At 47.7% G+C, this 26,864-nt stretch overlaps 1 protein-coding gene and 1 long non-coding RNA gene across 2 annotated transcripts in view; one reads left to right on the top strand and one right to left on the bottom strand.

The window, feature by feature from the left end:
- Positions 1-4,180: 4,180 nt before the first annotated feature.
- Positions 4,181-6,178, bottom strand: LOC137165358 (uncharacterized). The gene is made up of 2 exons (XR_010923347.1): positions 5,370-6,178; positions 4,181-4,845 (listed from the first exon to the last, which is right to left on the bottom strand). It is a non-coding gene; the product is annotated as an uncharacterized lncRNA (long non-coding RNA).
- A 179-nt stretch (positions 6,179-6,357) lies between these two features.
- SH3PXD2B (SH3 and PX domains 2B) overlaps positions 6,358-26,864 on the top strand; it is a 105,440-nt gene continuing 84,933 nt past the window's right edge. Inside the window, exons 1-2 of the mRNA XM_067566351.1 lie at positions 6,358-6,718; positions 23,462-23,542. Coding sequence (XP_067422452.1) covers positions 6,647-6,718; positions 23,462-23,542 — 153 coding nt within the window. The 5' untranslated portion in view covers positions 6,358-6,646. The remainder of the gene's footprint in view (positions 6,719-23,461; positions 23,543-26,864) is intronic.

Genomic DNA, 26,864 nt, shown 5'->3' with positions numbered 1-26,864 from the left:
GGAGAACCAAGGACATTTAAATACACTTAAAACATACCTGTAACTCTGCAGTTCCTACAACAGGGGATGGATGGAAAAGTACCTAGTGCCCTGCCAGCCAGACTGTACAGTTTTCCACTGCAGTTTAGACCTGACGCTGGAGTACTGCCTTCTCCTTCCAGTAAATCATTGATACCTGACACAGTGACATCTTTGGAATGAGTATGATGCAACTTGAACAATTTGGGCCTACTGCAATTAAGGGCACAACACATTTGCCATCTTCCTGTTGGATTAATAATTTACCAAGAATCTTTCATCCTCCTATTTTAAATTGTTGGACTCCTCTTCACCAGAAGGAATGGAGGTTGGAGAGATCTTGACTTTTCATACCTGGTGTGCAGAGGCTCTTTTGTGTGGTGATTGTGCCTGACTTCAGAAACTGCAGCCTTTCTTTAAACATGAGATGTGATCATTGGCTCCTAAATTTTGACTGTGACACTCCTCATCATGTGCCGCTGCTCTAATACCCCGGCTGTCTATGCAGAGGTATTGCCAAAGCATAAAACCTCTGGGATCTAACCGTGACTCGTGCCTCAATTTCCCCTTTTATCAAGGGGCAATACCTACCTACTTTGTATCACGGCTAGTGCAAATAACTTATTTATGTGATTGGAAGCACTTTAGTACAACGTGGTACTCCTCATTCTAGAGCCACTTCTCTTTTCCTTTGGTTCTTGAGTGGGAAGGTGTTACTTTACACTTGGGAATTTAGGATGTATTGTCTTAAACTAATTTCTGCTCAATGAAATGCTGTTTGTGCTTATACCCGAGCCCAACATTTCCCTTCAGTTCTCTGTTCCAAGGCTGATGGAAAACTAAGGACTGTTCTGTGAAGTTAATGACTGATGATCTGTACATGGGGGGGGATCACAAAACCTCCACTTGGATTTCCTTAAACGTATGGTTGTTTATTTAATACACTACCAGGATTCAACCCGGCTCACACAAGTGCTCTATAACCATCTTCCAGGCTGCTCTTCCCTAGAAGCAATCTGGTCAGCAGACAAAGCCGTACTCCACTCTTTTCCACAGCTGTCTCCAGGCTAGTTAATTAAAACACAGGTGCAGCTTTACAGCATTAGTTGCAATTGTCTCTCCTTTGCCACTTGTAGCCAGTACAAATGCAGCAAGTACCTATGTGCAGTAACCTCAGAGAATTAACGCTTTAGGTGGACTGTAAGACTGGCAAAGAGCATCCCAGACAAAATAACATTACTGTGCAGCACTCCTGATGCTGAGTGCTTCCTATTGATCTCTAGCACTCTCTTGGCCTCCTGCCAGCGTCCATGGCCCTGAAGTGGTGCACTGGAGTGGGTTTACGAGAGAGTGCAGAGATATACACAGGGATTTATTTTAACAAGCCCCTATGTGGATAAACATTTATCTTAATTAATAAAAGAATAAACTGCAGTAGCTGGCTCTGTGTGGGTGTTGGGGAAAGTTCACCAAAAGAAGAGCATCACACTGGGGTGGGCGCAGATATTTCTGTGCATATAAGAATGAAGGTAAGGCAAAAGAAAGCAGCTGCCCCATTCCCTTAACTAGTAGCTCCCAGCTGCTATCGTAGCAAGGAGGGGTACTGGGCCAAATAGCTCATTTAAATTTTCTCCTTTGTTTTTAATAGTTCAACATTAGGCATCTCTATGCGGGGAGCCTGTGGAATCCAAGAAGGATGTCGTCAGCCCAGAAGTGAAAGAGGCTTTTGTGCCCTCCTTGCAAGGGGGAAGATGAAAAGAGCAGCCCCAGCACATTCTCCCCTGTCTTTTTCTAAACAAAACTCCTTTTGTGAACTCTGGGCCACTTCAAGCTGATGAACAAGGTCTCCCTCAGCCTGGGTTGTTGTCATTTAGGCTTATTCTGCTTTTCCTAAGGCTCTGCCTCTCATGGATTCCCACCAGCAACCTTAATACCCTGCCTCTCCTCATCAAGGAGCGTGGATGAGATTATTTTAATGGGGGTGGCTCAGTTGTGAGTAGGCGGGCCATTAGTGAAGGCTGTGAGTCTGCAAAAAGTGAGCAGGGGTGAATCTGCTCCATAAGCAATTGGTGTTCAACTACTTTGGGGGGTTGTGGAGGGGAGCGAGAGAGAGAGAAATTCCATCCCCATGAATTCCATGGTCAGTAGGAAAGGCAGAACTGTGACCCGGCTGTCCCAATAAAACATCCTTAGCTCTGGAGCTGAAGTGCCATCCTGGAACTGGGATTTAGATCCTCTCAAGGCTTCAGCCACTAGAAGGCGACAGGACCAAACATTTGAGCAGGACTGATGCTCCACTCTGGAATGCTAAACCTCCATGCTAGACTGGTAGGCCTCTGTGTCCTGGGAAGCCAGGTTTGAGGAGCCCTTGGGGAGCTCCTTGGTATCCTTCAGATATGTGAAGCAGTCTGTCTGGGCTCCAACTTTTGTGCAGGGCGGAAGGGGGTTTAAAACTGACCTTCCTGCTTCCATTAACAATAAGTTATGCAGCAGTTTAGAACTGCAGGAAATAAAACTCTTATATGCTGGGAGGTCAGTGTTGCATGCTGCAGATCTACAATTTCTCAACCAGCCACCTGCTCTCAGCTAGCATTTCTCAGCTGCCCGGGCCCTCACCAGTCTAGGCTCCGCCACCATTGCTACCTTGGTGCATGGGAATGCCTGAGAGCTGCCATGACTGTCTGCCAAATCTCCTAGTTCCTGTGCTAAGGAGTCACATATGGGAAAGTCAGCCACACTCCTAGACCTCAGAGACAGAGAGAAACAAAGCTCAGCCCCCTCCTTACAGAAACGAGGTGGGAACAACTATGAATGGAGAGGAGCAGCAAGTATCCCCGTTGGAGGACGTTCATCCCTTTCTGCAGTTACCTTCCTCCCCTTGGCTAAGGTATGCCTGCTGCCTCTCTGGGACAGAGTGTGGGAAGGATGAGCCAAGCAGGAGGTAACTAAGTTGTGGCAATCTATCACGTCTTTTAAGAAACAGCACTCTCTCCTCCAGAGCCAGTGTAGCAGAATTAACTGTGTAAAAGGAGCCCGGTATGAGGAGCTTGCCAAGGCTTGAGATGTGTTTGTCAGGAAATTCAATTCATTTGGAAGCTAATGATGTGCCAGCACTAGGTCTTGGGTTATTTTATAATGGAATGAAGATGCCCTGTGGCTAAGAGTAGCATGGTTCTGGCACAGACGCAGGCTGGCACTGAGAAAGCAGTGGTACAAATTCATTGCTGGGTCCTGGAGAATCCTGGGCAGGCAACAGACTTTTGGTTCTCCTGTGGTGCAGTCAAACATGGGTGCCTGAGCCACCGTGAGAGCTGCATGGCCAGGAAGTGGCTATAATTGGCCATGCTCCCATTTTTGAGATGCAGCCAGTTTATCATGGACAAGGCTGGGGTAATCTCCATGTGCAGAGGGAATTTCAAAGGTGCTGTTTGTTCCCATCAGAGAGGGAAAGGCTATTCCAGTTTGGAGAGCACCATGCTGTGCTGCTTTTGGTTTGTTATAGCCCTGTGTTGAAGGAGAGAAAGGGGCTTTTTCTGTGGATGCAGACTCGGTTTCTGAGTTCTCATCTTTGTATGGTTGGGGTAATGAAGCTGGATTTTGTTTTGTTTGGAAGGGAATTGTAGTGTAGAGGATTAGATTAGACCCAGGCAATATACTGGAGGGAGCAATATTGCATTTGAAGGGTGAGGGGGGTTGGACAATATGGGACCTAATAGTCTTTTTTCCCATCTCTAATGTTTCTGCTTCTCTGATGTTTATGTTGTTTGTTTATTGCTGAAGGCCTTGACAAAAGATGAAAAGGAAGAACACACACAAAACAAGGGTACAAGCCTCAGCCTATGGGATTCATTCCCTACAGCTGATGTCATTCTTTCAGCACAAATAAAAAATCCTATAACCTGTTCCCTGGTTATGAATTTCTGATGTGTATTATTTATGGTAATAGAAGTGAGGGCAGGGGTTTGTGTGGGATAAAGGTCAAACTGGGTCTGGGAGGAGAGACAGAAGTGATGCCTCCAGGGACAGCAGAATGGCCACACCAAGCAGAATGGGGCCAGAAGGAGGAGAGCTGTAGACTAAGCAGCAAATAGGAGCTCTCAGCAACACAGCAGAAAATGGCAGAATCAAGCTGAGGGGGGGGGGACAAATTGCTGGGGGACTAGAGCACAGGATGGGGCAAGCACATGGAGCATGGATGGGGCAGTATATGGAGCGGGAGTGGCACAGAGAGAAGGAAGGGACAGCACCATTGTTAACTCTCATGATTTTAGTGCAAGTCTCATGTTTGTTCTTTTTATGAAAGCCCCAGCTCCTGGTGGGAGGTGATTCTGGGAGAATCTCAGCATTTGTTTTCAAAGTACGTTCCTAGTCTTCATGGTTATGCAGAAAGAAAAACAGGCCCTGGTGCCTGTGGGTTTTAAAATCTCCTGATTTTGTACATTGGTCTTATGATTTTTGAGAGGCCAGATAAGCGAATTTGGAGGGTGGGATGGGCGATATGGGTCCAGACACACAGAACGGGGGAGGGGAAGTGGGGAGCCGGGGCCGTCCCTAGGGTGGGACGCACTGTGTGGGGTGAAGTCGGGACGTGGTAGCAGCCTCTCACCCCCAAAGTCACCCCGATTTGCCCTACCCTAGGGACGGCTCTAAGGCAGGCCATGCTCCCTCCCCATGCCCCCGGAATCATGCACAGAGGTACACTGTGTAAATGCAGGATGGGGGCACGTGGGGGGCTTTCCCAGCTGGAGGGATGAGCTGTGGAGCCAACTCATTGTTCTTCCAGGCCTTCCCTTCACGCCTGTGGCCTCACACTCTCCCTGCCGCCTCCTGAAAAACAAACAAACCGGATTTGTTAGCTGCATTGAGGCTGGCCAACGGGGTGGGGGAGTAAAGGGGGCAATTACCCAGGGGCCTGGCAATTTAAAAGGACACAGGCCTCTTCCGCCTGTGGTCCTGCCCCCACTCCACCTCCATTCCACGCCAGGCCCTGCTGCTCACTGCTTGCCGCATCGCTCCTTACCCCTTCCACTCGCCCCCCTATGCCACTGCTCATCGTGTGCCTCCCCTGCCACTCAGCCCCCCTGTGCCCCCCAGCTGTCGCTCACTGCCTGGGGAAGGGAGAAGGTGGAAGAGAGGAGGGGGACCAAGTAGGGGAGGAGGAGATGGCGGTGAGTGGGCCGAGTGGGGGAGGGGTGAGGCCTGGGGCAGAGCAGGGGTGGACTGGGGGCCAGAAGAGGCCAGATGGGACTGTTCTGCCTTGGGGCCCAAAACTGCTCTCGGTGGACCTGGCTGCACTAATGCCTCTGAGCGGATCAAGTCGATGCAAACCCCCGGCCCTAAGCATGGCTCACCTGCAGCCTCGCAGCTGCCCTCTATGGGCCATCCTGGGATCCGCACCTCCCATCCCCACGCGCTGCCAGGGCGTGTAATAATACAGGGCGACCCAGGGCGTTAGCCCCCCTGCGCAGGGAGAGCGTTGCTGGGTGAGCACAGAGGCTCCCTGGGGAAGAGCTGCCCTGCGCCCAGGCTGGCAGCTTGTCTCTCCTGCCACCTCGTTTGCGCTCCCCGACGAGGACTGGAAGGTGCCGTCCCTTGGCGACGTAGGCCCTTTGCTTTTGGACTCGCGGCTGCTTTTAGCTGCTGTGTGAGGCTCCCTTCGGCCTTGCCTGAAAGGAAGCTGGGGCCAGCTGAGGCAACCCATGTGGCTAAAACCGTCTCTTTTTGAATACCCCCCGAGGTCACTGGGGAGGGTCCCTTGCCCCACGCTCTGGAGCAGTGGGTTTGAGGGTCGGCGAAGGGGCTGTCGCTGCCCTAGAACAGCGGGTCCCGCCTGTGAGTGGCGAAGCCGGGAGGGGACATCGGACTGTCTCTAAGATGTCCATGGGTTAGGGGTCCGCCAGTGAAAAAAGGTTGCAAGCCAGCCTCTGCTCTGGAGGCTGCTGGGTGCTGCTTCTCCCCAGGGACCCTGACGGGGTGGCCGGCCTGCCTCCTCCAGGGAAGGAGGATCCCAAAGCCAGGCCGAGGACGGCGCCGGGGCCAGGGAAATGCAAAGACCCCAGCGTGCCATGTGTGTGCAACCCGTGCATCTCCACAGCGCCGGGGCTCAGCTCCCGGGGAAAGCGGCCCAGGGCGCAGGGGTATTTCCTGGAAGTGGCACGTAGCCGCCTCCCTCCAACACACACCCCGCCGCTGCGGAGGCGGCTCTGCACGCCAGCCTCGCTTGTGCTCGTAGCCCTTTAAGAGCCCCGGGAGCTGGGCTGGGTCTGAGCACATAACTCAGTGCCCGTGCCTGGGCGGGATAGGCTGCTCCAGCAGGGGTGGGGTGGGCTGGAACTGGAGTCCGCCAACCTCCATCGGCAAACTGTGGGGAGGGAGAGAGCGAGGTGGCCGCGGCTGCTGTCCCAGCTGAGTGCCTCTGTTCGTGGCGGGGACATTTCTTTTTCACCCTCCTCCTCTCTACGCTTGCTCCCTAGCTCCGGGCCTGGCCGCTGTATGTCTGGCAGGAGCCGTGCTGCATCAAGCCCTGGTCTCTTTTTCCTTCCCCCTCTTTTCTTTGTAGCCCGGAGGATTATTTGTACGTTTCCCTCTGCTTCTGGGGGCCGGATTGTTGCAAAGGACAGACTGAGCCATGCCCAGGAGGAGCATCTTGGAGGTGAAGGTGCTGGACGTGCAGAAAAGGCGAACCCCCAACAAACACTATGTGAGTGTCTAACCTCCCCACTCCGGCCCCCCAGATCTGGGCATGGAGCACCCGGTCCCAGACCCATCCCCAGGCCCTTTGGGGAGGGAGTGTGAGGACTTTAAGGTTTCTGACCTTCTGTAACTGTTTCCCAACAGAACAAAACCAGCCCTCCCTGCAGCTTCTGGGCTGGGATCCCGCAAACCTTTTCCTTGTGGGACTCCGTAAAGTCCTGAAAGAAAATGCTGGCTTCAGCGATAGCTTCTCTGCCAAAGGGGATCCTCTTAGGCTCAGGGTAGCTTTTCGAGTTTTACTCTGTGTAAAAATCCCCCCCCCCCCCCCCCCCCCCCCCCCCCCCCCCCCCTTTCCTTCTCCCCCTTCCACGTTGGATTATCAGGGAATCTGCTGCAATTGCAATATTCTGTTAGCTGCATTTACAGTAATTTCTTACTGTTACTAGGTCTAGTCACTTAGAAAAGGGTGTATTCCTGTGCAAAAAGCTGCTACCTCCTGGACTGGTGGCGTGTGTGGGGGTTCTTCCCCCCCCCCCACCCCTCCTCCCCTTTTCCATTTGTGTTGCCTTAAGTAAACAAAGGCAGGGCACTTTCACACACACAGCACTAGTTGTAGGGTCACTGTTCCCTCTGGCCCCTCCTGAGCTGGGACGGGAAGGGTTACATCTCTCTTGCCACAGGGACCTCCTCTCTAGAGAAGTTTGACTCCTTGGTTCCCGATGCACTGACCCAGTGTGGGAGGAGGAGATTCCTGGCACAGAATTGTAGAAGTCATTTTTTAAAAGTTTGTTTTAAATTATAGCCGCTGGAGCAAGTCTGGAGAGCAGCTGCCTCCCTGGCTAGGAAAGTGATGGCTGTGCAGCCAATCCTGCTATCTCAGCTGTGGGCTGAATTGTCCTGCTTTATACTGGAGGCAGCATGCCCACTGTACAGCTCTGTGCATGTGTGAAGCTAGCATTAAAAAGTGTACGTTGGATTTCTGTAGCCCAAGAAGGGCAAAGGCAAGGGAGTCCTTTTGAATTCATATGTTCCTTACCCGCTCCACTCTGCATAAATTGCTGTCTGTGTAAATCCTAGTCACAAATGTATCCTGACCAGCTCACAGCAGCTCCGGAGCTGTCAGATTCTGTCTGGAGAGCAAGTCTCTTGCAGCCTGACTCCTGCCTTAGGTCATCACAATTGAAGAAAGATATGGCTGTGAAGCCTTTGAATGGACCTCTTGCTTTGTCCTCTCTAATATTCCACCTACCCAGTGTTGAAGGCCTGTCGTAACTATTTATTTAGCTCAGCGAATGTGCAGGATGCTTAACAGACCATGTCAAAATAAATCCTTTCCCCAGGAGTGTGTAATCTAGCCCCATCAAGTTGTCCAGGGCAATGGCTAATGCATGGGGGATGGAGTGGCTGAGGAGACCTGCATGAGGAAGGTCTGAAAAGGGAAAGGTGGATGGGAGGCAGGAAGCTGGTGGCTGTTGCAAGTGTGAGGGGCAGAGGAGAACAAGGAGGGACCGGGACTGTAGAATGACATGGGAGTCTGCAGTGCCGGATTTGGCAGGGTGCAGATATGAACTGCTTTTGTGGAGCCATGTTGTTGTATAGAATGTGGAGGTTTGTTGCACTTTTCACACCCCTGAGTCCTGATCCATGTGGCTGTTATACAATCTGCATCGACTGTTGTTTCACAAGTCAGATTGTTGCTTCCATTCATAATGCCCTGTTGATAATATCCTTTAGGGACGTTGCTCCATTGCCGATTTTCAGTATATTCCTCTTAAGCTGGGAGCTCTTGGGGGCACGGATCATCTCTGCCTTTATGTCTTGTACAGTGTTGTGCATATCTGTGCTTAACTAATGATTGGGAACGAATTCCCCAACCTGCTGTGCTAGTGGGGTGGAAGAGATGTTTCATCTTCCTCTGAGGTATCTAGCATTAACCACTGCTGGAGCTGGGATGCTGGATTTAGTCCAGTCTAGTGTGGGAAACCTAGTGTAGTGCACAGTGTATAATAGAACCCCAGGCACGTCTCTGGCAGACAGAGCTATGGTTAACGGTGGGAACTTGCACTCCCAGTGTCTGTGATTTGCTTCCCAGTTCCTCTCCCAATGGAAGGATAATAATGCTGGAGAGGGACCTGGCAAGTTGGGTGTAAGAGAATCCCAGAAACTGCCATTAGGACAATCCTGTGTTTTCTAATGGAACTGGCTGCCCTTTTGCCAGGCGAAATGGACCAGTGCTGGTACTATTTGAGTAACAGCGTGGGTGGGTGGGCGGGCTTAAAGGCTCCTCCCCCAGGGCTCAACTGATTTCGGGGGACAACAAATGAAAAAACAGGAAGGGGCGTGAGGGTCAAAGGGTCAAACAGGGAACTGGAAGGGGACGCCGAGCAGAGAACCCCGGACAGCACCCACTGCTCCCGGAAGGTGTCAAGGGAGCCAGTGGCCGCCACCCAGAGGAACTCCGCCCGGATACGTGAATGGACAGAGGAACGGAAATAGGCCCCACAGTTGCAGGGCGCCCCCCCCATCCAACCTCCTCTCCCTGGTGTTATAGATGGCCGCTTTGGCCAGGGCCAGAAGAAGGTTGACGAGGAGGTCCCATGACTTTGTGGGGCCACGGACGGGGTGTGCATATAAAAACAAGAGCGGGGAAAAGTACAGCCAGAACCTGAGGTTCTGGAGGAGCCGGAACAGGGGCTGCAGCCTGGTGCACTCCAGGTAAACATGCGCCAGGGTCTGCCTCATGCTGCAGAAGGAGCAGGTATCTAGGTGAGGGGTGAACCGTGCCAGGAACACGCCCATGCTCACGGCTCCATGAAGGAGCCGCCAACTGATGTCCCCGGTGGGCCGTGGGGTCAAGGTGTAGTACAGACTGGCCCACCGGGGTTCCTCGCCCTCTACAGGTGGCATCAGGTCCTGCCACTTCATGTCAGGACGGGACATGAGGGCGAGGAAATGAAGGGTATGGAGCATGAGCGTGTAAAGATGGGCCCTTGGCATGGTTCGAAAGAGGACTGGCTGCAGGTCATGCAGCCGGCTCGGTGCGTGGGAAGGGGGTGGCTGGGTGGGCTCATGGGGCCGGGGCCTGATGGAAAGTGCTGGGGGATTCGAAGGGTGGAGTGCCCCATGCGCTGAGCCAGCGCCTGGAGGTCCCCCCAGTCGTAGTCCAGGAGATCTCCGATCTTGGTGACTCCCTCCAGGACCAGCCTCCGTCGCACCGAGGGGTAACACAAAGGTGACCAGATGTCCCAACTTCATAGGGACAGTCCTGATTTTTGGGGCTTTGTCTTATATAGGTGCCTATTACCTCCCACCCCCATCCTGATTTTTCACACTTGCTGTCTGGTCATCCTAACACTGCCTTTAAAATCCACCAGTTGCAGAGCTCTGAGTTGCTGTGCTCCAGCCTTTTGTTTCGAAACTGGGTACAGACTTGTTTTCTAGATAGCAATCAAGGAGTTCAATTAAACCTGTTTGTGCTGCCTGTCTCCGCCCAAGTGTGACTGTGAAATGAAGTTAGAGGGTTCTGTCCTGGATTTACTGTGAGCTGCCCATGCCCTGTAAACTACACACCAGGGACCTCCCAATACCTTGTGGACACTTCATGGAAAAGCCCTGAAATATGATACAAGTAACAAATTAAAGCTAGCTTCTGCCCCTTGGCATAACTTTAAAAGGGGACAATCCAGTGGCTCACTGTTAATTTTGCACCACATAAGGAACCTCCTGTATGTTCTAGGCTACAAAGTTAGGAATTTGAGTGACTCTCTTTTTCCGCTGATGTGCATTTTAATAATGACTGAGCTGTGACACCCTGAAGTTCTGAGAAGGAATGCTACCTTTTAAAAAGACACCTCTCTCTGGGTTACTCTTGCCTCTAGGTTAGCTACCATGGGTCAGTGAGCAAACAGCAAGGGCAAACCAGAAGTCTGGTAACATAGCTATAACCAGACAGACGCAAGCCTTCTTCCCTCACCCCAGAGTAGGCAAGCCTAAACCTTGCTTTGCCTTTCTTCCTCCTGCCCCCAAACTCATAACTTGTTGCCTCTCTCTCTCTTTTTCTTTGACCACGCTTGCTCATCTTTCTTAGATGATGCATCATCATTGCTGGAAAATGTATACGTGAGGAACTTAGCTTCCTATGGTTTCTATGTTTGTTTGTACTGGGAGACCAAGTTAACTATTGAACCGGTGTCAGTTTCCGTTAGTGTGTGTGATCGATACCTGCAGGAGTGTCTAATTCTTCAGGCCTTTTTTTTTTTTTTTTTTTGGTCTGGCATTGGGAATTCTCCATATCCCTCCGAATCCTGGCTTCCCCTCCTGATCCTTGTGTGATTGCCACCAATCATTCCAGGAGTACCGGATAGAGGGGTCCTTTTGGAACTCATCTACTCTGTTCTTTAATCAGCCAGAAGGGTCATTTTGTTGCCTGCTGTATACTTCCACAAAGGGAAAGTCCCAGGGGATCAGGTGGAGTCAGGAGGATTGGTAGCATTATTGGGGGTGGGAATGAAAATGGGGACATTTTGCTGGGATTCTGGTTGGCTTGTGGTATGCATAATTCACATCACCACATGTGCAGTTTGGAGGATAAACCCCTTATTGGGGTGGAATATCCTGCCCTGAAACTTGCTGGTTTGTGAAGAGAACGTGAACGGAAGTTGTGTTCCTTAACCAGTTCCTGGCAATTGACTGAATAAAACCACTTGATGCTCATCCATTCACTGCTTCCTGGAAGGTTCCCTTATTTGAACCCAAGTTTTGAACATCCTGTCTTAATCCTCCACAGTAGTTCTCCTTGGATGGTGTTAAGAAACAGTGCAAGCCAAGGGGGCTCAAAGCTGGATCAGAGCCTAGGTGGTGGCTACAATCTTGCGAAAAGCAGTGCTTCCTAGAGTTGTGTTGGTGCTAGAGTGAATGATAAGAGTGCTGTCCCTGTTTGTTTGACGCGATCACTGGAAACCAGGCAGATTCACAAAGCCAGTTAATTATATGGAATCAAAACCTATCTTTTTTTCCAGCTAAAGAGGAGGGGATGAACACAGCTGAGTCATCTTGCTTTTGACTATATCTGCTGGCAAAGCGCAAATCAGAGCCAACCACAAAATATAAATACTAAACCTTTGCTTTCAAGCGTCTCATTTCTGAGCATAAACCTGCTTTTTTGTATCCCCTAAGGGCAGCCACTTAGCATCATATATGAGCAGGAAGGAACTCTTTCCCCCGTCCCCAGGCTGTGACCTGACCTGTAAATGACCCATGACATTTAGATTATGGCCCCTCTTAGAACAAAGACTTGACTTAGCTTGGACAAAGGGTCCATTGTGTTACCTGCACTGAGACTGCTCAGACAGTGGGGATATTAGTTCCTCAATAAAGTCGGGTCAAGAGAGGACTCATCTGGTCTTCCTACCCAGATTTTGGGGTCTGGAGAGACCTATTCCCTTCAGGTTCTTATGCAGTGTGCATCACCGTGGTAGCTGAACACAGTAGAAGGTGCAATGCTGTGCAGCCAGAGACAAAAGCTTGTATGTCCTCAGCTCTGTTTCCCATTTGGCAGAAGTATGGTGCCTTCTGTTTTGAAGGTGTCTCCCTCTTTGAAGGGTGAGTCTGTGCTATCTCGTCAGTGGGAGTGAAATAGTACCACGCAGCCCTGCTGGCACGTGCACTAACTCTCGTGTGTGTGCATGCATGCGTGTCGGTCACATCCCTCTGCCTCTATCTTAACCATACATGCTAGAGCTCTTTTCTTCTGGAAATTTTGCAACTCTCTTTCTGCTGGTCGACATGACACACACAGTAGTTTCCAGGGAGAAGGGCTCAGCATCCCTTATAGAGCCTATCTTTCCAACCACTTCTAATCCCTCATGACCCCACATCACATCTGGCTGCTCTCTTTTTGGCTAAGGAGGAACGTTCATGAGTCATCTCAGAACCCATCACAGAGTTGGAAAGATCATTGAGTGATATCAGGCACCTCTCAACCTCCTCCCCAAGTGGCTTAGGATAGGCTAGGCTAGGATAAAATGTGTGGTGTCAGTTAACATTTTTGAATAGTCGTGTGCAGACTTCCCTAAGCTTTAATTTTGCCAGTTTAGCATATGTGTGGACAAGATATATGGTCTTTAATTAGTCTCTTCAGACATGCTAGCTAATGTGTGTGGACATCACGCCTTTAAATCTTAGTTTAGACAAGCCCCGAAAGTGCCTGGCCAGTGCGGATGATTCAGAAGTAGCCCAGCGGCACTCAAAAGGGTTCAGTCAATGGGTAAAACTGAAAAGGTCCAATCCTGCTTGCATTTTGCATGTGTGAAGTGTTGTGCCCCTCGATGGGGCCCATTCATGTGAGCAAGCCTAGTAAGATTTGGCCTGAGATCCAAACATAGGAGGTACCTTCCTCTTTCCTGCTCCCCTCCCTGTGGTAAACCCCAAGATCCTGGAAGGCTTCCACTTCTTCAGTGTTGTTGAGCTGGCGATTCCTCCTGGCACATCTGTCTCTCATGTCTGTCAAACTAGCCCTGTTCCCACTAGCAGACAGGCTACGGGGAAAGGGAGGGAAGTTGGAATCTCAGGCCATGCCTATAGGTACAGCGCTGCAGAGGCGCAGCTGTGCCGATACAGCTGTACTGCTGCAGCACGTGTGGTGAAGACGCTCTGTGCCAACTATGCTGAGCTCTCTCCTGTCGGCATAATAAAACCACCTGCGCGAGCGGCAGAAGCTGTGTCAGCAGGAGAAGCTCTCACGCAGACATAGTGCTGTCCATATGAGCGCTTATGTTGGTGTAACTTATGTCACTCAAGGGGTTGGTATTTTTTTCTTCACGCCCCTGCACGACATAAATTATGCCGACCTAGGCTGTAGTGTAGACATACCCCTGGAACAAGATGTAAGGCTATGAGCCTCGAACTCGCTTTGCCAGCTGTAAACCAGTATTGCGGTGCTGGCATGCCAACTTCTCTATTAGCCAAACATCCCTAAGTGTTGATATGCAATCAGACCATTCGGTTGGGTGAGCATTCCTAATACTTGTCTCTTTGTGTCTGGAAATGGAGCGGAAGTAGCTAAAATATTATCATTTTGCAGAGGCTCTTGAGGCTAATTTCTCTCTAAGCTGAAGGGGCTGCTTGCACTCCTTCAGGCTGGATTGACTGGGCTTCAAAGTTCTCTAGCCCAAATTCCAAGTGCAGTAAGTGGCTCCCTTTCATTCATGCAATGGGACAGTAACCCGGCAGTGACACTGCCATTCCAACAGTGTTGTAAGAGACTCCAGCTCTGTTTCAGGACTCTGCCAATAGGGGATATTGCCAGTGAGTGTGTCCTAAGGCCCCATTGCAAATCGCAAGAGGCAAAGTCCAAGAGCGCAGTTTAAAAATAATCATTACAAGCGGCAGAATGGTAGATTGGCATCCTCCTCTGCCCTGCCAAGTCTTGGGTTCTGATAAATGACTGTTTGTTTTTTTTTGTTAAATCTGTAGTTTGCAGTTGAAATCGACTCAATTTTCCTTTAAAGGATATTGCCCAGTTTCTTTTTATAGTCCTATTGTTTGTAATACCCTCCTAGAAGCCTGAAACTAAACTTTCCCTACCAAATCTAGTTTTTTTTTCTGTTAAGTAAACATAGAGAGATTTTCATTTTAATGGAGCTGCAGTTAACTTGTTTTGTGATATTGGTCAGTAACCTCGTTGCATCCGTAGTCTGTACGATCCCATTCTCCTCAATTCTTTTAGAACTCCTCTGAGGTTATGATCTTCAGTAAACTGCTGCTGCAGAGCGCAAATCAAAACTGTGCATTCTACAGAACTGGTGTGGGGATTTTGTTTTCCTTAGATTTCACTGTAGCATAATGATATATTGGTTTGTGTGTGCATGGGAAGAGTCCCACAAAACTAGTGTCCAGATTAGGTGTATAGCTGCAAATTAGACATGCAGTGTGTATGTGTCTGCGCACATGTGCAAGTGCAGTTACCATGACTACTGTTGCAACCTGGGTAAATGCCAATGCAGATCTGTGTAACTACCTGATTTGCATATGTAGTTACACAGATACTTTCAAAAAGTACTGGGTGTGCATGTGTTTTGCATGCCAAAATTTGCCTGAAAATCGGGCTCTTGATGTTTAGAATCTATAGTATTTTTTCTATGTTGTATTAAAAATGATTTTTAAGGCAAATTATCATTGGATCTAAAGCCCTTAGTATTAAAGCTTTAATTGGTACTTTTCTGCAAAGCAGTCACAGAGCTTTTACCATATACAGCAAACCAGCTACTAGGGGTTTAATTTGCCAAATAAAATGTGCATAACACCAATCTGAAGCCAGAGCTAGAATACTTAAAGAAGAAATGAAGACTTCTTTGAGCAAGGGGACTGCTGATCTAAAGAATCACTAACTTCTCGGTTGCTCAAATGTCTTGAACCGAAGATGCCTCCTGCAGAAATAGAAGTGGCAGTCTGGAGAGCTTGTGCCCCAAGTGCTTTGAAATAAGAGTTTGTGGTTCAAATTTGGTCAATTGGATAGCATCCTGGGGGAACCTGACCCCAAGTTGCCATGTACAGTTGGATTATTTTGGCTGTGTAGCTTAAAAAGGGCATTGGAAGTCTTAGAATCCTCTAGAGAATGACCATGCTTACTTGGGGTATGGCTGGAATGTCCTATGAGGAAAGATTTAAGGAGCTGGGTATGTTTAGTCTGGGGAAATACATGGTTGAACAATGACTTATTGGTAAGAAATCCATCCAGGAGCCACACAGGAAACTAAGACTTTTTTTGTCCCAGAATAAAAAACTGGGAAAGCAGCGGGTTCGATTCTCCATGTTAGGAAAGACTTCTTCCCTCAAGAGATTATTGCTGGGAAAGGACATGGGATGGCTCAAAGGTTCTTTCCTTCACAACTTCCTAGGAGCTCCTTTGGCAACTTCTTGTGTTGTCTTCAGCTGTGGCGTCGTTGCAAGATATGACATTTCTTTTCAATTGGCTATGATGTTGCTCTTTTCCCGTTAGAGGTGGGCCCAAGGCAAGACATTTGGAACCTTAATCTGATTGGAGCACAGGCTTCCTCCCCAAGTTCACGGAGGTTTGGACCCCTCTTTAACACCACACAACAGACTAGGACAAAAAGTAAACAGCTTCGGTGTCCCACTGCAGCAATTTCTCCATGTGCCTTACCTGCTTCCCCCTTTGGACTGAGGCTTAATTAATGTTTTGAAGTGCTTTTGCGTTCTTGGATGAAAGACACATAGAAATGCAGAGTACTACTTGTTTTGCTTTCCTGGCTGTCTATCTTAACACTGCCTACCTAAAATATCCTAGCACAACAAACTGTAAAAGGCCAAACTCTGCCCAGTACGTCTATGCTGCAATCAGGAGGTGTGATGGCAGTACGTGTTGGGATACCAGCACTAACTTTGCTCAAGCTAGCTCGCTAAATATAGCCATGCAACCGCAGCAGCGTGGGCTAATTCCCCAAGCACCATCCAGCCTGGGACCTTGGATATCTGTGCTCCGGTGGATAGCTTGTGCTGCTGCTTGAGCCGCCACTGCCACATTGCAATTTTTAGCAAGCCCACTTAGTCAAAGACATAACCTTTGGAAGTTATTGGGAGAGCTCTGCGCTTGGGTCTAGAAACAGAATTAGTCAGTGGCTTTCATGTTAAATTACAGTAATGAAATTATTTGAAAGGGACACCAGCAAGGACATTAGATCTTTAAATTGAGATTCCCACACAGTCTGTCTTTTAAGAGGTTCTCTATCTTTCATCTGTTCCATGTAGCACTGGGAAATGGGAAACAAGAAAACCCGTATGTTTGACCTTCAGTGACTCATAGCAAACAAACCAGTGCATGTGTCTTAGGACCGAGGAATCTTTGCCTAAAGGGTGAGGGAAGCCGGGGGGTCTCTGATCACAGTGTGCATGCATATGCTTTTCAGACCAGCTGTTCCTTTTTCTTTCGCTCAGACAATGCCTCACCCCATCTGCTTTTATAAAGCAACAAAATATGGAGATCTGGTACTCCTTGGGAGTTTAAACAAGGTATTGGAACAGGGGTGAATCCAAGCAATTAAGTGTTTGATATATAGTCCAGCAGACTCCAGAGCAAGTGGGAAATTAGATTGCTTTCACTTGTTGGCATCCTGTAGTGCTGCTCTATCCCTCCTCATCTCACTGACTCCTCATGATTCTTACCGTGCTGTGCCCATCTTCATCCCCTGGTCTCCTGACTGCTCCCCTCCCCACTGTCCTGCAGCATTGCCGCTGTTGCTTCCCTATTTCCATCTGTCTAAATTTTAAAATGAACATTGAGGATCAAGATGCCCTGCAATTGTTGCTGGAAAATATTTCTTCCCTCTCCTTTCCCTCCCCCCAAACTGGTGCTGTCTTTGCTGCCTGAACCAGAACTTCTGTTCTTCTCACTTGCTTGGCTCATGAAACAGGCTGTGCAGGAGCAAGGGAATAGCAAAGCTTCCAAAGCCAGCCATGAGATTGTCTCCCCTCTCCTGCCCTGACACTAGCCCCAGAGAGGGACCTGATGGGCTTCACAACTGTCCTGCAACATGAAAGCTAGATAGATCTCTGCTTTCCCCTCCATAGCCCTGCACTCCTGCTGTGGAAAAGGGCTCAGAGACCAATGGCCGGTGGCCAAAAGCAAGCAGTACACAGCCAAGAATTTTCTTTGTTTCCAGTCTCCTTCCTTCTCTTTCTTTTCGTATTATAATTTTCTTGCTCCTTCATTTTTTCTGTTAACCACTGCTCTGTTTTGGCCAGTTCTCTCCACTGATTTGGTTCCCCAGCCCCTTTGGATTGCTTCTCCCCACTGCTTCCTAGGAGTGCAGAGCAAGTCAACGTTCCCAGTGATAAGAGTGTAGCATTGTCTCCCTGTGTTTGGCGCAGGGGTGAGATGGAGGGGCTGATCCCTTTTCCCTCTGCTGGAGAAAAAGATGTGGATTTTTTTCCACAGAGGTTTATTGTATGTAGTGTCTCTCTGGACCTAGGACCACACAGGCTCAAACCCCCATGACTCTGCAGGCAGCTTCTCTCTGCTGGAGGTTGTTATGTCTGGCTTTGTGTGAGTAACCATGCCGAGTGTCTGTGGACCTATAACGCTCTTCGCTGGCAAGAGTAGCAACACCATCTTTCTTAGGAGCCTGACCTAGGAAATTGTATTCCAGGTGTCAATAGCGTTGTGTTGTAAATGATATTACCATGCCTCTTGAGTGGCATGGTGTGAACTTGAAGGGACTCTGCATTAGGCAGCCAATACTATACTGTGACACATCTGTGGCCACCTGTGACTTCACAGTGTGCAGCACAGTGCAAAGCATGGCCACTCAGAATTTCGCCGCAGCTGCAGGGAGAGAACATTCTTCCCCCTGCTTGAAACACACAGGCCCTTACCACGTGAGCTCAGGAAGAATCTCCATTAGCAGCATAAGGGCTATGACTCTCAGCTGAGCAGCACTAATTCTGTGCAGTAGAGGGCAAAAGCCTACTTATGCACTAGCCAGTTTGTTAATTACAATGTAGGGCTTCCATACTGTAAGAGACTTGATGGGGGAGGAAGGAAATAGTCAGGAGAAACCTTTACTGTCAGGAGAAACCTTTACTAAGAACTTTTTTTTTTTTTACTTTGACGGGTAGCTCGAGTTAGTGCACTCAAATGACTCCACTCTATCTAGCTATTGTGAGAGCAACCACACTGCAAAACTACATTGGCGCTACTCAGTGATTGGATCAGCAGCTGATGAGTTGTAACTCAAGCTGCTGCCTCCTTACCGCGTTACCGGCTCCAGACCAGCTTCCCAGCCCAGCACCCCAGCTTCAGATCTCCCTGGGCCAAGTCGCTCTAGCTAGAGATTTTTGTGTGCGGATGGGAGTCCAGTTAGGGACAAAAGCAGAGTTCTATCTTGAGCTAACAGTGCAGTGAAGACCAGCCCTAAATGTATTGCTGCTCTAAACTTCTCTGAAGGACAAGGGAAGAAATATACAGTGCTTTTCATTTGGATCTGGCTGTAGGAGTTAGGGGTGTGAGGCGAGGTATGAGGGTTTTCTGGTACCGTCTGCTGTGCTGAGGGCCCAAGTATCTGTGGTTTCTGGTGCTGTTGAGAAATAGCTGGGGATTACTCTGGCACACACAAGTGAGGTAGTGATCATTGTCTCCTATAGATGCAGCTGCAAGTCACTGGTATAGCTTGCTAGTTGCTTGGTCACTGGGTTAGCTCAGTGATGGAGATAAGAGATTTCACATTTCTGCTGGGTCAGTCTGAACAAGTGTCTTCTCCATTAGTAACTATGTGTGGCTGTAATAAAAGATGAAGGAAGTGAGGATTGTGCCCATGTGGGAGCATAAATGAGGGGCATTCAGTTAAGGGTGAAAACCCATGGGCATCTTGACATGAGCCAGAGGATCACACCCAGTGTGCATAGAGCAGATCTTAATCCCTCATCTCTGTCTGGAGACACAGTGGAGACTTCTGTGGCCTGCTCCTGTTCCCCTCTGAGACCTGTAGCATGAAATTAGAGACATTAGAACTCCCTAAGTTGCATCTACATCAGAGGCTAAGTTTTGGCCCAGGTGAGTTACAAGTTGGGGATATGGGCTGCCTGAAGCCTGTCGGGAGCTGTGTCTATAGGCACCTGACTTTGGGACACTGTTTAAAAAAGGTGCTTCTAAGGGAGAATTCCTATTACTAGTGCTGTATGTCCTACTATGACTTCTGTCTTTTGGCTCAAAGCTTGAGGGATCCAGCTTGATATGGGGTGTGTGCTCTTTATATCCCCTTTTCAGACTTAGATAAGGACTCCAGCAGAGACTCCTAGAGTCCAAATGGAATAAGTAGTAACCCCAGGGAAAGGAGTATAGTTTGGCATTTTGAGGAGGAGCCTGGGAATCAAGATTCTTTGGAGCTGTTCTTTGTTTAGTCACTGACTCACTGGATGACCTTATGCAAGTCACTTGAACTGCCTGCCTCTATTAGCCCTATTTTTATAAACTGAGGATGTGGGAGAGGGGGCCAGGAAACCGCTCTCAGGCAAAATATGTTTGTGAAGTGATCTATGGTTTTCAGCCACTTCAGGTATATTATCAAGGTATATTATCAAATGTCTAGTTTCTGGCAATGCAAAGATCCTGTACCAGCAGTATCTAAAAGAATAATCATAACCTCAGACAATGCTCCCTGTATATTGAATTTCTTTGAGTGTAGGGCTGGGCGTGGGGTGGGAATCTGGGTTGAACATGCCATGAAGAGAGACAACTTGAACTGTGAATTCCTGATTAAATGCTAGGACACCCTTTTCAGAGACGTGCTGGGCTTTGGGATTGCTTGGTTGCTTCTGATTTTCCTTTGGGATTTTTAGTTCCATGCATTCTGCTTTTCTGATGACTCTGGCATTTTGAGTCAGCTGACAAACTTCTCAGTTACTATGTGATGCTGCTTCTTGTGAGTACCATTCCCAGCAGACCTAGCTAAGGTTTTCCTCATCCGTGCTACATGGTCCCATTGGGGGAATGGATCTCCCTCTGGGCTGGAGGAAGGCATTTGACTCGCTATTATTTGCCAGCATTTTCCCCCTCCAGTTGCAAGAGTCATTTCTAACATGATAGTTGACTGGCAGCGTTCATGGACAGCTCTGTTATGGTTGGCCAAATGCCATTTGCATCTCTCTAGCAACTTGTCATTTTTGGCAGTTCCCTTGTTTTCTTTGTTTTTTTTTTCAGTCCCACTTTCCACTGGCACGTTCTCATTTTGAGCTCCATCTGCAGGAATACAGAGGGGTGGAAGGGATTGTGTGATGCGCAGGAGGTCATATGAGAGAGCCTACCATAAGGGACACCTGAATGTCTGCTTTCTAGTCTGGTTTTCTTGTCCTCTGGGCCCGCAGGGGCTGGGATAGATGTTGAGCGTAGTCCTTGCCAGGGGGATAGGGTAGGCTCTGAAGAGAGTAACATGTATGTTTCAGCACCACAGGACCCTTGGCATGAGGGGGGGAATATTCACAAGGGAAGCGCTCTAAAGCCATCTTCCTGCTGGGAAGCTGATAAAGCAGCATTTTCCATAGATATAGAGAACTTTCCCTTTCTGCAAATTGTTGGTTGAAGTGGGAACAGGGGCACCATGTGGGACTGTCCTGCCATTAAATTGAATGTGTACACTTCAGTTATCCAGGTATTTCAGTGAAGACTATCACATAAATGAAATGGTTGAAGAGGGCAGGAGGGAAAAATATTCCTACCCTCTTAATTACAAAGCCTGCTGCGCCCACATCCACCCAAACTCTTGGTGTATCATCCCTCTGAGTTTTAAATTCGCTTGGGCTCTAGTAAATCACTTCCCAAAACTGGATTAAAATCCCAGTGTAATAAACTGTTGACTCCAAAATAAAGGCAGGATAGGAATAAACAATGGAGAAAAATTGGCTTTTCCTCCAGCCTCAGTGGAAGGCTCTCTCCAGGCAGCCAGCCAGCAGTGATATAACACTGTGAAATGCTATGGAATGGAAGTGAGCTGGGATATCAGCAGAGCCTCCAACCTAAATGATGTCATATTGGCTGCCTTGCAGACCCTGGTGGGAAACTAAAAGCAGCTTGGAAGTGGTCTGGAGGAGGTTTAACGCTTTATTGGCTAGAGAGAGGCATGCTGCGTTCTTGATCTCCAACTGGTGGGCTCCGTGTCTCATTTTGTTCAAGTTAGCTGGTGCTGATCAGTGAAAGGTGCGCACTGTAACGTACTGGCTGGTAGACTGGAGCTGAGAGTTGCATGGAGACAGCACTTTTTTTTTTTTTTTTTTTTTTTTACTTCTTGGATGTGGGGATTGACCTCCACAAAGGATATGTTGTAAACCTATGTTGACCAATCTGTGTTCATCAAGGCCTTTATAGCTGTCACAAATGCCGCATTCTAGGGCCACTCGGCACTTCATGGTGTCAGCAGAAGTGAAACATGGTCCCTTAGGCACTACTTGCAATTCTGATTCCATCTGATCTAGGGCAATGGTGCATGTAACTAACCTGTTCACTACACCATATAAAGTGAGGAGGGAAGGGGAAGTAGGTTAAATTTTGGGATGATCATCAGTGCCTTTTCTTAAATAAAAGGTGGTTGTAAAAATTTGCTGGATTGAAGCTACAAGGAGTGAAGTCCCATATCCAAAGAACGGGAAGACGTTTCCTCACGTGGCATCTTTTTAAATCTTAATTTGAAGAGATCACCTTTAGGAATATTCAGCTCCCCTTAGACTCTTTTGATCTCTTGACTTTGGCTAGTCTTACAGTGACAATCCAATCTGAGATGCTGGAAGAACTTTATTCCCAGATTGGGTACCATAGTATCTGGACATCCAAGCATATCTGATGGACCAAATAATCAGGTGTTTCTCTTCCTCCCTGGTCTTAGTTTCAGGTTCTAATAGTGACATTGGATGCTGGTCAGATTCCATTCTGGAGGAATGGATGGCTGTCTCTGTGGTGGAAAAAATCTAAAAATGTAATGGATTATATTTTAATTCAGTTATATTTGAGCCATGTTCTTGCCAAAGCATCATCTAAAGTTTTATCACTCCTGTTAACCTGGGTCTTCCCAAAGTTGTCTGCATTTTTTGTTGGACGGGCTTTTGAATTTCTGGCAGCATAATGTGAACATATGCTGAAGTGGGGTGGAGAGGGAAAAGTGAACTTGTTTTTGGCCACCGCTTCCCAAACTTTGCAATACCAAGAGCTACACTGGCACTTTGTCAGGACCCCAGAGGTCATCTTTGATTTGTGTGAAATATGTAAAGTACTAAACAAATCATCACCTAATTCCATTATTTGACTACCACAGCCATGGCAGATGAAGCAAAATTACTATTTTTGCATTCACTACCAATTAAAAACCTGTGGTTCATTACAGGCACCTTGAATAACCTACAATTACAGGAATTAATTACAGATCACTTTATGGAACAGGAAGATAACTGACCTGAAACAAGTTATAAGTAAACCAAACTTCAAGGCATTCAGATCCATTAGTGGAAATGTAGAGTGATCTCTGAACTTGTTGGAATCATGAGAATTCAACAGGCTACAACTCTGTGCTTTACCATCTAGTGCACTAAGAGTATTTCAACATAGCATTTTGCAGCCCTGGGAGCAAGCTTCCCAGCTCAGGTCAGCAGACTTTTGGATAAGTGAGGCTCCTGCCACTGCTCTAAAAATAGCTGTGTAAACAATGTTTTTGAAGCTGTGGCTGGAGCTGGAGTTTGGGCTACAAAGCCTAGGGTGTAGGCATATCCTAAGTGGCCACAGTTTAGGTCTCTGCAGGTCACTTTTGACCAGGCTTGGGACGCCTGGCGTGATGGTATGGCTACTAACTGTTGACCTGTCTGGTGTTGGCATGACTTTGTTTTATTTTACATTTGATGTTTATGTGATCCTACAGAACTGTTGAAATCTCTTCAGTGACTAATGCCCATATTTGCAGCTTGTGAACCATCTGGGCCTGGTCACAATTATGAACTGAACATTTTGTTCTTGGTGTCTTCTGGCTAAATTATTCATTAAGCTCCATTGCAAGAAAGGACTTGAAGCACATGGTTAACTTTTGACTTCAGTGGGACTAAAGTGTGTGCTTAAGTCACTTTTTAATAGAGGTGCTTTCCTGCATTGGGATCTGCCCTAGGGTCTCTGCAAGCTGCCCTAACTTCCAATATTGTAGGAATGGTGTGGGTTGTTCTACTGAGGTCACTCTTCTCAAACCTCCTTCTTTGTCCTCCACAGGTGTATATAATTAAAGTCACGTGGTCCAATGGTTCCACCGAAGTCATTTATCGACGGTACAGCAAATTCTTTGACCTGCAGGTAAGAATCTTGTCAACCCTTGTGTTTTTGGTTTTGAGGTTCCTGTACAAGGGAATATATCTTATATTCTACATTAAGGGTTGTGTGTTTTTTTTGTGGTTTTTTTGTGTTCTATAAAGACTGGTCATGTTTTAATTTAGGAGGTTGATATGTCTTGTTGTGTAAATATTGCATTTAAAAAAAAAAAAAACCCCACAACCTTGAAAACCAAACTACTGGCTGGCACTGTCTTGTAGTTGAACTGTGCAGAGTTGGTTATACACGGTTTTGTCACTTTGTGAAAGTGGCTGAGAAACAAGAGCCCAGAGGGCTAGGGAGACATTCCTAATTTTATGACAGAAACCCTGGACCTTTTGCATGTACCAATACTGTAAGTCTTTCTGCTATTTCCCTCATTAGATGTCTGATTTACAGAGCGGGTAGTTCTTACCTTCCAGAAGTCCATCTAATGTTGTTCAATCTGGGGATATCATTCTTTCAGTGTCTAAACTGCAGTTTGCTCTCTCTGATCTCTTGTGGATATTTGGGGAGAGTTAAGGTCACTTGCTAAAGTTTATCAGAAAGACAGAATCAGATCCTGAAGGGAGACCATTCTGAAGACTAAAGTTGCTTCTCAGTGTCTTTTCAGGGCCCTGCATTGAGACAGTAATTAGTTTCAGTCCTGTTCAGGGTGAATGTTCACACTGGATGGATGGAGTCTTTATGTTCTTCATTGGCCAGCTGTGGATGCTAAACACCTCTCTTCTTAATCAGTTGCTGTCTCCTTGTGACTTGGACTATGAGATCCCAGTCTGGTTTTTTTTTTTTTTTTTTTTTTTTGACTGATGCAATGTTCTTCCCATAGAAATTGTTACTGTATCCTAAGTGGAGGGTTTTTGGGGATGTGACTGAATTAACAGATTACATATAGGGTGTGTTTGCACTGGAGATGGAAGGTGTAATTTCCAGCTTCGTAGAAAGACCCGCACTAGCTCTGACGTAGTGCGTTACCAATAGCAGTATAGCTATGACTGCATGGGCAATGGAATGGGCTGGCCACCCTGAGTACAATCCTGTTTGAAACCCTATATATGTACTCAAGGCAGCTAGCCTGTCCTGTCGCTGCTGCTACCGCAGCTGCACTGCTATGTGTAATGCACTGAGTAAATACCTAGGCTTTCAGACAGAATTGTGCTTGGGGTGGCCAGCCCGTCCCATTGCCCATGTTGCCACAGCTGCACTGCTATTTTTAGCATGATCGCTCAATCAGTCTTGGAAATAGCCTTAGTCTGAGCTGGGAGCAGGAAAATGATTCTCAAGTGGCAGGTTTCTTTGTTCTGTTCAGACACTTTAAAATATAAATATAGATCTAGATATAACAAACATATGAAAATGTTGGGACTCCTCATTTGGAAATGGTTGAAGTGGGGGAGGACTGGGGTAAGAACAACCGTACTGGGTCGGACCAGTGGTCCATCTAGCCCAGGATCCTGTCTTCCAACAATGGCCCATGCCAGATGCTTCAGAGGGAATGAACAGAACAGGCAGTCATCAAGTGAACAGTCACCTGTCGTCCAATCCCAGCTTCTGGCAAACAGAGGCTAGGAACACCCAGAGCATGGGGTTGCATCTCTGACCATCTCGGCTAATAGCCATTGATGGACCTATCCACCATGAACTTACCTAATTGTTTTTTGAACCCCATTACAGTTCTGGCCTTCACAACATCCCGTGGCAACGAGTTCCCACAGGTTGACTGTGTGTTATGTGAAAAAGTACTTCCTTTTGTTTTAAGCCTGCTGCCTATTGAATTTCTCTGGGTGACCCCTGGTTCTTGTGTTTATGAGAAGGAGTAAATAACACTTCCTTATTCACTTTTTGCACACCAGTCACGATTTTATAGACCTCTGTCATATCCCCTCTTAGTCATCAACTTGTCCAAGTTGAAAAGTCCCAGTCTGTTTAATCTCTCCTCATACAGCAGTTGTTCCATACACTTAATCATTTTTGTTGCCCTTTTCTGTACTTTTTCCAGTTCTAATATATCTTTTTTGAGATGGGGCGACCAGAACTGCACACCATATTCAAGGTGTGGGTGTACCATGGATTTATATAATAGCATTATAATATTTTTCTGTTCACCCTCACTTCTGCACTGCCTCAGAGCTTTCTGCAACTGGGGTAGGTATCTGGAGGTGGCTCTGATCTGCCCCTGAGAGTAGCCGTGCAGAGGAAGAGGCAGTCCGGTCCCTCCCCAACCTGACTGGGACTAGCGGCTAGGAGCCCCCTGCTGTGTTCCCAGCAACACAGGGGAGATCACACACTTCCACTTCCAGGAACCTCCTCTGGCTGCAGGAAGTTCTGTGGCTCCACAGTCATGGAGTTCTCTGCAGCTGGGGGAGGTACCTGGTGGTGGGTGTGATCTCTCACCCCTCCACTCCCCATAGTGGCTATGCAGAGGAAGAGGAAATTGTCTCTCCCCAGCCTGGCTGGGGCTAGCAACTAGGAGCCCCTGGCTGGGGAGCTTCCAGCAACACCGGGGAGATCAGACCCACCTCCAGGAGCCTCCTCCGGTTGCAGGAAGCTCCACAGCTGTGGCGGTGGCAATCCCGCAACTCCCACAACAGCTTTGCAACCCCCTTTTGGGTCAGGACCCCCATGGTTACAACACTGACATTTCAGGTAACCTGAAATTGACTAATTTAAAAACCCCTGATCATGAAACTGACCAAAATGGACTGTGAATTTGGTAGAACCCTGATGATTCTGTTCTTCACTATAGTTTCAACTAATTTGCCTGTAATTGCCAGGATCACCTCTGGAGCCTTTTTAAAAATTGGCATCACATTGGCTATCTTCCATTCATCTGGTACAGAAGCTGATTTAAATGATAGGTTACATACCACAATTAGTAGTTCTGCAATTTCATCTGTGAGTTCCTTCAGAACTCTTGAGTGAATCCATCTGGTCCTGGTGACTTATTTCTGTTCAGTTTGTCAATATGTTCCAAAACCACCACGTCCAATGACACCTCAATCTGTCTTGCGTTGTACGTAGAACTTTGTTTTAGGATCTGTCTTTCACATCCAATCTGATGTGTCTTCCTATACAGCTAAGATTTCAACAGGTGTGTCACCCTGTTGATCTCTAATGCTCCTTATGTGCTTTTGATGAAACACCTTCCCAAGCAGACATTCTGGGGATGTTACAGCCTCAAGAGGGGTAGATATTGCAGGGTATGTTCCCTTAAATGTTCTACCCTTTGTGAATGGGGAGAAGGATTGGCTTCCCTGAAGCTTCCTGAGAAACTTTAGTGTTCAGGTTCCATGAGGATAGTGTTATA

Source organism: Emydura macquarii, unplaced genomic scaffold (genome assembly GCF_026122565.2).
Source record: "Emydura macquarii macquarii isolate MOO-44397 ecotype Brisbane River unplaced genomic scaffold, CSIRO-AGI_Emac_v2 contig_2768, whole genome shotgun sequence".
Classification (NCBI taxonomy): domain Eukaryota; kingdom Metazoa; phylum Chordata; order Testudines; family Chelidae; genus Emydura; species Emydura macquarii.
The sequence above is the reverse complement of the archived record's forward strand: the minus strand, read 5'-3'. Positions and strand labels throughout refer to the sequence as shown.